The sequence below is a fragment of the Bison bison genome, unplaced genomic scaffold (assembly GCF_000754665.1).
Source record: "Bison bison bison isolate TAMUID 2011002044 unplaced genomic scaffold, Bison_UMD1.0 scf7180017864492, whole genome shotgun sequence".
Lineage (NCBI taxonomy): Eukaryota > Metazoa > Chordata > Mammalia > Artiodactyla > Bovidae > Bison > Bison bison.
This window is the reverse complement of record NW_011495051.1, coordinates 5,584,983-5,597,660: the sequence shown is the minus strand read 5'-3', so window position 1 is coordinate 5,597,660 and position 12,678 is coordinate 5,584,983. Positions and strand designations below refer to the sequence as shown.

The window sequence follows — 12,678 nt, the reverse complement described above, 5'->3', positions numbered from 1 at the left end:
AAATACCTCTGTCCCCCATGCAAATGGATAAAAGTCAAAGTACTGATAATACCAAGTGGTGCTCAGGAAGTGGAGGAAGTGAAACTCTTCAATATTCCTGGGTTATTGTAAACTATTGCAAACATTTTAGAGTTTTGTCAGTTTCTTTGAAAGTGGATCATTAACATATGACCTAGCAATTACACCCAAGGTATTTACCCAAGAAAAATGAGACATGCGGCCACACACACACACAAACACAAATATTATACTAGAATGATCATAGCATCTTTATTCATGGTAGAAAAATGGAAATAATTCAAATAGACATCAATAGGAACATGGATAAACAAATTGTGATATACAATAGTGTGAAATGGTACTTAGCAATAAAAAGGCACAGACTAGCAACATATGCATGAAGTGGATGAATTCTAAAATCATGATGAGAGAAACATGGCAGACACCAGGCAGACACAGTGTATTATTCCATGTATAGGGGCTTTAAGAACTGACAGAATTAATCTGTTGCTATAGAAATCAGAATAATTGTTTCTGGGGTGGAAGACTGGGGATACATGATTGAAAGGATTACGTGGGAACTTCCAGGAATAATGCAAATACTCCATATCTTGATTTGATTGATACAGTTGATAGACATACAAGCAGGAGATTTGGGTTCAAAACTGGGTTGGGAAGATTCCCTGGGAAAGGAAATGGCAATCCACTCTATTATTTCTTGCCTGGCAAATTCCATGGATGGAGGAGCCTGTGGGCTACAGTCCATGGGATTACAAAGAGTTGGACACAACTTAGAAACTAGACGACAACAACAAATACACGTATATACATTTGGAAACTCACCAGATTTAAGATCTACATGTCTCTGCATAAAATAGTTGAAAACACTATTCTTAATTATTTGCAAATAACACTGCAACACTACACAAAATATTATTCAACCTAAGCATACATTCTGCCAACAGTTCTCCTGTAGGATAAATCAGTTCTCATGGATGGTTGAGTCATATGGCTAATTCTTTCTCCAGGGTGATTGGGAGGATGATATGGAAGAACTTGTCACTTTCAGACTGAAGTATTGCTTCTTTTCCCCGGGAAGTCGGATGATTTCTCCACCTCCATGTGTGAATTTGTGGGAGAGACAGAAATATAATTAATGCTGAAATATTCCTGAAAGTAAGTTTTGAAATCATTTGATGGGAATTTCCTGACAAAAAGATGAGATTGATATTGAAGCATGGATCCCAGGGCAAGTCTGAGTGTTTTTCTTCCAGGCTTAATGTACTTAACTTTACATTAAGTTAAAAACACTTAACTTTGTTTTTTGTATCTCAGAAAGTTGAAGATATGAAAGTAAGCATAAGTTGATGAAGTCTGGTCCCCTTAACTCACCCATGAGGAGACTGACCTCAAATTCACATCCAAATTAATTTTGGAAGTAGGTCTAAAACCAAGCTCTCATGCTCTTACATCTCACCTAAACTCGTCTTATTTATCCCTCTGTTCATTTTCCTTCATCATTATCAAGTAAAAGAAGAAAAGTGTTTCGTGATGTCTATCACTTTCTTCAAGTACTATTTTGCCTATGCCAACAGTCCTTAAATTATGTCTTCTTTTTTTAAAAAACACCAGTGTTCTACAAAATGTAAAGACATTTTCTGCTGGAAAAAAAGATCCTGGCTAAAGATGTTTGGCAAGTCCCGAGTTTCGTGGCCTCTCTGAAGGTTTACAAAGCACAGGCCTGGTTAAGGCTCAGAGCCTACCAGCAGTGAAACCTGTTTGGCAACTTGTGGAACTCATGAACAAGGATATCTTAGTTACAGTATAACATAAATAAGAAAGAGTTTTATTCATGTTTTTGTAACTCCAAGGTTTGGACTCAGATTGCTGTTGTTATTTAGTTGCTAAATTGTGTCCAACTCTTTTGGGACCCCATGGACTATATAGCCTGCCAGGCTCCTATGTCCATGGGATTTCCCAGGTGAGGACACTGGAGTGGTTTGTCATTTCCTTCTCCAGGGCATCTTCCTGAGCCAGGGATCTAATCCGCATCTCCTGCATTTGCAGGCAGGTTCTTTACCACTGAGCCACCAGGGAAGCCCTTGCACTTAGAAACCAATAATCCGAGAAAAACAAAATCTTTCACTGTGCAGATTATGTGTGGGTAAGTATACTATTACCCCACCCTAGAGATGCTCAGTGTCAGATATTGCACAGTAAGCTGAGACAGAGATGCTAACAGGTTCCTGTGCCAAGAGTCAATGTGTGGTCCAGTCACACTATTGGGGGAGAGGCAGACCGAACTGCCAACGGGTTTGAAGAGAATAATTCAAATTAGGAAACAGCATGGACTAGGAGAGGAAATCATCTTACCATGTGGGTTTGGCTGGTAGAGCTGGAAAGGATGTAGCTGTCAGACTCTGTCTTTTTATTCATCCTCCTAAGCCACTTTATGTACTCATCTCTCACCTGAAAAGATGGTAAACAAAAATCTTGCGTTTTAATGCTTTCTGGCTATATGCACAATGCTACCGAAAATAGTACTTTCCCCCATTTTTATTTGCAGATGGTCCGCGGAGGCCATATCAGATAGATTGATCTATGAGTGACTGTGTGTTAGTCGCTCAGTCATGTCCAACTCTTTGTGACCCCATGTACTGTAGCCCACCAAGTTCCTCTGCCCATGGAATTCTTCAGGCAAGAATACCAGAGGGATTGCCATGCCCTTCTCCAGGGGGGTCTTCCCAGCACAGGGATCAACCCCAGGTCTCCTGCATTGCTGGCAGATTCTTTATCATCTGATCCGCCAGGGAGGCCCCTATGAGTGATTACAGAGATATTATTTGTGGATCAGCCTATGCATCTTTATGCTAATGATAACTCAACATTTATATTATCCTTAAGAGCATGAGCAGTTTTCTGTAACCACTGAGAACTGCTTCCTCCTCTCAATGTTGTTGTTGATGTTCAATTGCTAAGTCTTATCCCACTCTTTGAGACCCCATGGACTGCAGCACACCAGGTTTCCCTGTCCTTCAGTATCTCCTGGGATTTGCTCAAACTTACATCCATTGAGTCGATGATGCCATCCAACTATCACATCCTCTGTTGCCCCTTTCTCCCCCTGCCCTCAATCTTTCCCAGTATCATGGTCTTCCAATGAGTTGGCTCTTAGCGTCAGGTGCCAAAGTATTGGAGCTTCAGCTTCAGCATCAGTCCAATGTATATCAGTTTCAATGTATATTCAGGGTTGATTTCCTTTAGAATTAACTGGTTTGATCTCTTTGCTGTCCCAGGGACTCTCAAGAGTCTTCTCCAGCACTACAGTTTGAAGTGTCAATTCTTCAGCGCTCAGCCTTCTTTATGGTTCAACTCTTACATTTATACCTGGCTACATGTCTCTCTGAGATCCATACAACCCCACTGGAGTGAAACCTAGCAATATCTATCTATTTATCAAGTCAGAATGCAGTGCAAAATCACTGCTTAAAAAGTTTATGTGGTATGATACATGTTTCAATGCCATTCTCCCAAATCATCCCACCCTCTCCCTCTCCCACAGAGTCCAAAAGACTGTTCTATACATCTGTGTCTCTTTTGCTGTCTCACATACAAGGTTATTGTTACCAGGTTTGATGCAGGATACAGGATGCTTGGGGCTGGTGCGCTGGGATGACCCAGAGGGATGGTACGGGGAGGGAGGCGGGAGGGGGGTTCAGGATGGGGAGCACGTGTACACCCATGGCAGATTCATATTGATGTATGGCAAAACCAATACAATATTGTAAAGTAATTAGCCTCCAATTAAAATAAATAAATTTAAATTAAAAAAAAAAAGTTTATGTGGTCCGGCCAATGCTGGCACCTGGATCATCACTACCACCACATTCTCCTACACTCAGAGCGCTGCCCTCACTACACATCTTTGGGTTCTGGGACTGGCAAGGGTTTCCACATCAGCTTTACTGCCCTTCTTTGGCTGGTTGTCTCCTACCCACCTTAAGCCCCTCACCGTCAAGTCTAAAGAAGCCCTACTTGGTAGTTTAATATCTCCCTAACAATTTTCCCCAAGGTGAAAATCACAGTTGGTTATTCATGTCTAGTTATGTTGTTTCCCATTTCTGATTTCTTCACTGTTCAGAAAGCAGCCCCTGGATCCCCCAGAGCCAAGCAAGTAATAATCATTAACATACAATATGAATAGTAATAAATGGAAACCACTGTCCCCCAAACTTTAGTTTTGCTGCTGTTAGACCCCATATTCATGATCTGAGAAGAATGGGGCCACTACCATCCAATACTCATTACAGATTCATGAGTTGGGAAACTGGAAAATTGGAAAACGGAGACTTGAATGCCCAAAGGGGAATCAAGATGGCGGAGTGGTAGGATGTGGAACTCATCCTACAGATACATAAAAAATGTTTCTACAAACAGGGGCTTAAACTCCCGGACTCAGTGGAGAATGGTAGGCTTGGGGAAAATGGGAACACACCATCAGGCAGGAGGGCATCATGTGGGAGAGAAGGGCTAGCCAGGTGAACGCATGAGAGGACCCCAGCTGGGAGCTGGGAAGAAGACAGGATGGGTCCTATTACCTGCTGGTTGAGGACGCAGTGGACCAGGAAGATGTAGACTCCCTGCAGGACGTTGGTGATGGTGAACGCATAGGCGATGATGGATCTGATGGGTTCCTTTATCAGCTCAGTGAGAAAGAAGCCAAGGCACCAGGAACAGCCCAAGAGGAAGAGCTGAGCAATGGCTTTAAACGTCAGCATCCTGTTAACACCAAGAAGGAGAGTCACCAACTCACCACCTTCTCTCTTGAATAGTATATTGTCCTGTCTTCAGGCCCCATCTGCCTTCCTCTCCAGTTGTTCTTTAGTTGCTAAGTCATACCTGACTCTTTGAAACCCCATGGACTGTAGCCTCCAGGCTCCTCCGTCTATGGGATTTTCCAGGCAAGAATACTGGAGTGGGTTGCCATTTCCTTCTCCAGGGGATCTTCCCAACCCAGGGATTGAGCCTAGATCTCCTGTATTGGCAGGAAGATTCTTTACCACTGAGCCCCCTGGGAAGCCTATTCTCTCCAGTTACTGGTGAAATTTTCTCAAGCCAAGATGGACTTGGAGAAACTGTGGTTGTGATGCAATATTTGGAAGTAATGCTATTATTTTCATTGTAAAAACTTTAATAGATGAACATGAGTTTATTCCATGGGTGTTTTCCTCTAATGTGAATGTTTATAACCGGAATGATATTTTGTGGTGGTGGTGGTTGTTAGTCGCTAAGTCGTGTCCAACTCTTGTGACCCAGTGGACTGTAGCCCGCCAGGCTCCTGTGTCCATGGGATTTCCCAGGCAAGTGTGGTATTTTACCACTACTTATTTTGATGCAGCAGAATACACATAACACAAAATTTACTACAACTATATTTAGACATACAGTTCATAGGCATTAAATACATTCACATTGTTGTACTACCAGCAACACTATCTTTCTACTGAGCTTTTTTTTTCACCCTGAAAAACTGAAACTGTATCCATTAAACAATAAGTACCCATTTCTTCATACTCTCATCTCTTGGCAACATCAATTCTACTTTCTGTTTCTATGAATCTTCTCATTAATTTCAAGGTTTCAAATGCATATGATTTTAAGGGTGATTCTCATTTGACAGTGGTTCCTAACAGGGTAGGCAACTCTCTACAGATGACTGTTTAGGGGCTTCCCGGAGACTCAGTAGGTAAACAATCTGCCTGCTGATGCAGGAGATGTGGATTTGATCCCTGGGTTGCGAAGATTCCCTGGAGGAGGAAATAGCAACCCACTCCAGTATTCTTGTCTGGGAAATCCCATGGATAGAGGAGCCTGGTGGGCTACTGTCCATGAGGTTGCAAAGCGTTGGGCACCACTTAGTAACTGAGCATGCATGCATGCTTGAAAAAGCAATCCTTTAGGACTACAACCGATGCTAAGCCCATTAAACTGTCTAAACCCATTTTACCTTGTGTTTTGTATCTTGGACACATCTTTATTGAGGGAAGAAAGTCGGTCTCTCAAAATCCACAGGGTTATCGAATAAAAGATTAAGTTTATCTGAAAGAAAAAAAATAAGATGCTAATTGTGGACCAATATACAGAGTCAGGTTTTTTTAATGATGGCCATTCTGACCCGTGTGAGGTAAACTACTCATTGTAGTTTTGATCTGCATTTCTCTAATAGTTCATGATGTTGAGCGTCTTTTCATGTGTCTCTTGGCCATCTGTGTGTCTTCTTTGGAGAAATGTCTACATAGGTCTTCTGCCCATTTTTTGATTGGGTATGTTTCTTCTCATATTGAGTTTCATGAGCTGTTTGTAAATTTTAGAGATTCATTCCTTGTAAGTTGCTTTGTTTGCCAATATATTCTCCCATTCTGATGGCTGTCGTTTCATCTCATGTATGTGTACTGCCATGTGTGAAGATACCATGTGTAGAGAGCTACAGATAGCTAGTGGGAACCTGCTGTAGAGTGCAGGGAGCTTAGCTGGGTGTTCTGTGATGACCTACAGGGGTGAGATGGGGGTGGGTGGGAAGGAGGGCCATGAGAGAGGGGATATATGTGATGGCTCAGAAAGTAAAGAATTTGCCTGCAGTGCGGGAAACCAGGGTTCAATCCCTGGGTCAGGAAGATCCCTTGGAGAAGGGAGTGCCAACCCACTCCAGTAACCTTGCCTGGAGAATTCCATGGACAGAAGGGCCTAGTGGGCTATGGCCCATGGAGTCGCAAAGAGCTGGACATGGCTGAGTGACTAACATGCTACATGCTGTAGCTAACGCACTTTGTTGTGCAACATTGCAGGGCAACTATTCCCTAAGAAAGAAAGAGTCAAACTAGAAAGCACCGAAGATCATGGGAAAAGGTATGAGATTTTATAGTTAGAATATGTTGAAACTTGGGGACTTCCCTGGCGGTCCAGTGGTTAAGACTCCATGCTTCCAATACAGGGGATGCAGGTTCCATCCCTGGTCAGGAACTAGGATCCCACATGCCTCATAGCACAGCCAAAAAGTTAAAAAAAAAAAAAGAGAATATATTGAAATTCCTTTGGAGCAGACTGGGGATACTTGTACAATATCACCAAGGAGCTCCTGAAAGGCACAAAAGAACATGCGTGGGTGGTCAGGTGGCACACAGTGCAATGTGGTGTCTCCACCAACGCCTTTCCTTGCACACATGGGCCATGGGCAGGTATTTTCCAGGCTCATTTCAGATAGTCTGGGGCATGTGGCTGAATTCTAGTGGATGAGATGTTGGTCGCAGTGACATATGCCTGAATCCTACACAGTCTTCAACTCTCTTCCCCTCCAGCAACAACCAACAAGTTCATATGTCAAAATAATTGAATCATAAAAGAGAAGCTGAGGACTTCCCTGGTGCCACAGGGGCTAACAACCTGCCTGCCAATGCAGGAGATACGAGTTCAATTCCTGGTCTGGGAAGATCCCACATGCCTTGGAGCAACTAACTTCATGTGCCAGAACTAGTGAGTCCATGTGCTGCGACTTCTGAAGCCCTCATGCCTAGAGCCTGTGCTCCACGACAAGAGAAGGCAATGGCACCCCACTCCGATACCATACATACTTAATATATATTTGTTGAATAAACAAATGAGTGGGTGTATAAAAATATAATTGTGAATATGATAGAATTATGTGATTTGGAAGTGATTTCACCAAGTGTTCTTAAATCTTCTTCAGTTTTTATGTTTGTTCGACTCAGGATATAGTCTGATGATTAGTCAGTACGCTATGCTAGATATTAGAGATACAAGGATGATTTCTTCTCTATTCATCAGCATTTAAATGTGCTCAAAATTTTTTTCCTTAAAAATTTTTAAAATTTTATTATTTAAAAATTAATTTATTTTAATTGGAGGCTAATTACTGTACAATATTGTGGTGGTTTTTGCCATATATCAACATGAATCAGCCATGGGTGCACATGTGTACCCCCATCCTTAAGCCCCCTCCCAGCTCCCTCCCCACGCCATCCCTTCTGGACTGTTCCAGAGCACCGGTTTTGAGTGCCCTGCTTCTTGCATCACGCTTGCACTGGTCATCTATTTCACATGTGGTAATATACATGTTTCAATGCTATTCTCTCAAATCATCCCCCTCTCTTCTTCTCCCACATAGTCCAAACATCTGTTCTTTACAACTGTGTCTCTTTTGCTCCCTTGCATATAGGGTTGTCATTACTGTTTTCTAAATTCCATATATATGCGTTAATATACTGTATTGGTGCTTTTCTTTCTGACTTACTTCACTCTGTATGATAGGCTCCAGTTTCATCCACTTGTTAGAACTGACTCAAATGCATTATTTTTTATAGCTGAGTAATATTCCATTGTGTATATGTACCACAACTTCCTTATCCATTTGTCTGCTGATGGCTATCTAGGTTGCTTCCACGTCTGAGCTACTGTAAACAGTGCTGCAATGAACACTGGGGTACATGTGTCTCTTTTGACTCTGGTTTCCTTGGTGTGTATGCCCAGCAGTGGGATTGCTGAGTTGTATGGCAGTTCTATTTCCAGTTTTTTTTTGAGGAATCTTCACACTATACTCCACAGTGGCTGTGCTAGTTTGCATTCCCACCAACAGTATAAAAGGGTTCCCTTTTCTCCACACCCTCTCCAGCATTTATTGTTTGTAGACTTTTTGATGGCAAAAATATGGTCAAAAAATTTAAATAAAGACATATGCTCAAACATCTACTATTAAAAGGAAACAAATGAATGTTAAAATAATACTTAGATTGCCCTCCTACACTGTTGGTAGGAATGTAAACTGGTAAAACCGGGATGGAGATCAGTATGGAGATTCTTTAAAAAAGTAAAACTAGAACTACTATATGATTCAGCAGTCCCACTCCTGAGCATGTACCCAGAGAAAGCCATACTTTGAAAAGATACATGTTCCCCAGTGTTCATGCAGCTCTATTTATAGTATGCAAGACATGGAAGCAACCTAAATGTCCATCAGCAGAGGAATGGATAAAGAAGATGTGGTACATAAATACAATGGAATATTATTCAGTCATAAAAAGAATGAAATAATGCCATTTGCAGCAACATGGTTACAACTAGAGATTATCATACTAAGTGAAGTTAAGTCAGAGAAAGATAAATATATTATGTTCTTGCTTATATGTGGGATATAAAAACAATACACAAATGAATTTAAATACAAAAGAGAAATAGACCGACAAACAGAAAACAAACTATCGTTACCAAAGGGGAAGTGGAGAGAAGGATAAATTAGTTGGTCGGAATTAACATATGTACATTACTATATATGAACAGATAAACAATACCGGCCTACTGTATAGCATAGGGAACTATATTGAATACCTTGTAGTAAACTATAATGAAAAAGAATCTGAAAAATATATATATATGTGTGTGTGTGTGTACATATATATATATATAATATACTTTTTCCATTTACTTTCCATTATATATATGGCTGAATCTCTTCACTGTACTCCTGAAACTAACACAACATTGTAAATCAGCTGTATTGCAATAAAAAATAAAAAATAGTACCTCTTTGATCTTCAAATTAAGTTGAATACTACATACCACACACACATACTCTATACACACATGGCACCTGAGGCAGACACACGCACACTACAAACCTACCAAGATGACGGCTGATATGGGTCCTAAGAAACTCAAGATAAACCCTTTCTCTATGTTGATCCAGCAACTGAAAAACAGAAAGCAACAGTGGCAGCATTTTGAAAGGTAATGGAATACAACACATGATCTGCAATAGAGAATATTTATATAGGACTTCTTGGGCTTCCCAGTGGCTCACTGGTAAAGAATCCACATGCAATGCAGGAGATGAAAGAGACTTGGGTTTGATCCCTGGGGGGGGAAGATGCCCTGGAGAAGGGTATGGCAACCCACTCCAGTATTCTAGAGAAACCCATGGACAGAGGAGCCTGTGGGCTACAGTCCATAGGGTCACAAAGAGTTGGATACAACTGAAGCGACTGAGCATGCATATAGCATTTACATGTGTCAGGTACCATTCTAATACTTGGAAGTAGATAGTATTACTCTCTTTATTTTACAGGTGAGAAAACCTAGGAAAGAATTTAACTGTCTCCAGAGTCACCAGGCTAGTAAGTGAGGAAACTTGAAAACTGGAATCAGGTAATCAAGTCTAGAATTCATGCTCCTTCAAGTTTATGGAAGCATTTGGTTATGACAGCAAAAATTTGTAAAGAATTTCAGATGTCTATCACTTAGAGATTAATTTTATAAAGATGGTAAGAATATACAACGTAATACATTGAATGATGATGTGTATCTGTAGTAATGTGGAAAAAGTCCACTATATATTATTAAGGGAATAAACAAATTACATGCAGTACCTTTATCATGATCCCATTTTTTATAAAAAGAAATATACATTTACATGTATATTATATATATATTGGGCTTCCCTGATAGCTCAATTGGTAAAGAATCTACCTGCAATGCAAGAGACCCTGGTTCCTGATTCCTGAGCCAGGAAGATCCCCTGGAGAAGGAATAGGCCACCCACTCAAGTGTTCTTGGGCTTCCCTTGTGGTTCAGCTGGTAAAGAATCTGCCTGCAATGTGGGAGGTCTAGGTTTGATCCCTGGGTTGGGAAGATCCCCTGGAGAAGGGAAAGGCTACCCACTCCAGTATTCTGGTCTGGAGAGTATTAAGGGAATAAACAAATTACATGCAGTATCTTTATCATGATCCCATTTTTATAAAAGTATATATATATGTATATATATTTAAGGGGCTTCTCAAGTGGTACAGTTGGTAAAGAATCCACCTGCAAAGTAGGAGACACTGGAGACATGGGTTCAAACTCTAGGTCGGGAAGATACTTTGGAGTAGCAAATGGCAATCCACTCCAGTATTCTTGCCTGGAAAATTCCATGGACAGAGGAGCCCAGTGGGCCACAGTCCATGGGGTTGCAGAGTCAGATGTGACTGAATGACTAACACATACTGGGCTTAGTGGTATTACAGAGGTTCTTTATTAGAATATTATTTTTTATAAAACCAGTTATTACTTTCAGTAATAGAAGTATTAAAGATCTATAAACATGTGACATTTATAAATGTAGACATTTATATAAAAAATAAAAATTCATGCTCCTTCCAGTTCACTGTCCGTGTTACTTTACACTAGTTGTTCACCTTTTTCTCTGAACCTCAGTTTGCTTAGTATACAAAATGGGAACAACTGGAGCACTTTCCTCTACGGATGTTTTGATAGACATGAGAAATGGTGTATATGAAACACTTCGCCCCAGGGGCTGGAGAAATAAATGTTCAGCATCTTTGTTCTCAGCCTGAGTCGTGACCTACTCCACCCTTCCTTCCACCCTCAGTTTCCCAGGGAGACACGTGTGTACCCACGTCCCCGACAGCACATTTTCAGCACCGGACTCACTGCTTAGTGGTGCCGTATCCTTGGGGGTTGATCGCTGCAGACACAGCCACAATCACCGCTGGGACCCCGTAGCCTACAGGGTACATGAACCTCTTCTTGAATCTGCCTGCGCTGGTGTAGTTGGCCACCCTGAGGTTCCTGACAGTGAGGAAGAGGTGCAGCCCTTCGAGGAACATCCAGGTGAAGGCGGCCAAGTAGAGGTAATGCAGTCCACCGGCGACGACCTTGCACAGCACCTGGGGGGACAGGGGGCACTGGAGTAGTCCTGGGTGCAATGACCTCACCATCTGCTCTTCACCAGGGTTGTCTCCGGGTAACTTTGGTGAGAGATGCTCCTTAGCCTTCTTCACATGTCCTTCTTCTCTTTAGAGCCATGTCTCCAAACGGATGGATGGTCCCCCTTGTCTATTCCCATGCCTTGGCAGGGTGTCACTTGGGCCACCCAAGAAAAACTGAAAATGTATCATGTTTAAAATTGAATGGGGGACTTCCCTTGTGGTCCAGGGCTTAAAATCCATCTGCCAATGCAGGGGACACAGGTTTGATCTCTTGTCTGGCAAGATTCCACATGCCATGGGGCAACTAAGCCCAAACACCACAACTACGGAAGACCGAGAGCCCTGCTCTCGGTCAAAGCGGTCAAAGCACATGCTCTGAAACAAGAGACGCAATCACAGTGAGAAGTCCGTGTACTGCAAGGAGTAGCCCCCACTCACTGCACCTAGTGAAAGCTCGCAGCAGTGAAGACCCAGCGCAGCCAAAAATAGCTAACTAGCTAATTAAAGTTCAAAGAGATCTTTGTCCATCTTAAAATGGAGGAAGACAATATTCAAAGTGTGTTAAGGACTGCAGATAGCCCTTTGCCTGTTGGCTAATGGATGCTTGACTTCTCTGAGTCGGATGAAGCTGGTCCTGGCCAGGGCTGTCTCCATCCCAAGAACCCTTAACCACCTCCCTGCCCCCTTTCCCCTTCTGAGGATGAAATTAATCCTCGTAGAAAGCTTATGGCCAGCTTGTCCTGCCGTGATCACTGTCTCTTCCATCTTGATTACTACCCAGAACTGAAGTCACTCTGGTCTGTGTGGCATATATGTTGGGTACATGAATGAGTGAGTGAATGAGTGACTCCTCCAATATGCTTATCCGCATAAAGCCCCATAATTTTCTCTTTTGAGCCAA

General features: G+C 42.0%; 1 protein-coding gene across 1 annotated transcript in view; it reads right to left on the bottom strand.

Moving 5' to 3' along the window:
* Positions 1–248: 248 nt before the first annotated feature.
* Positions 249–12,678, bottom strand: part of LOC104979743 (EGF-like module-containing mucin-like hormone receptor-like 3) — a 42,081-nt gene continuing 29,651 nt past the window's right edge. Inside the window, exons 13-18 of the mRNA XM_010828255.1 lie at positions 11,500–11,735; positions 9,694–9,760; positions 6,008–6,099; positions 4,599–4,779; positions 2,374–2,469; positions 249–1,116 (exon numbers count right to left, since the gene is read on the bottom strand). Of these exons, the coding sequence (XP_010826557.1) occupies positions 1,066–1,116; positions 2,374–2,469; positions 4,599–4,779; positions 6,008–6,099; positions 9,694–9,760; positions 11,500–11,735 (723 nt within the window). The 3' untranslated portion in view covers positions 249–1,065. The remainder of the gene's footprint in view (positions 1,117–2,373; positions 2,470–4,598; positions 4,780–6,007; positions 6,100–9,693; positions 9,761–11,499; positions 11,736–12,678) is intronic.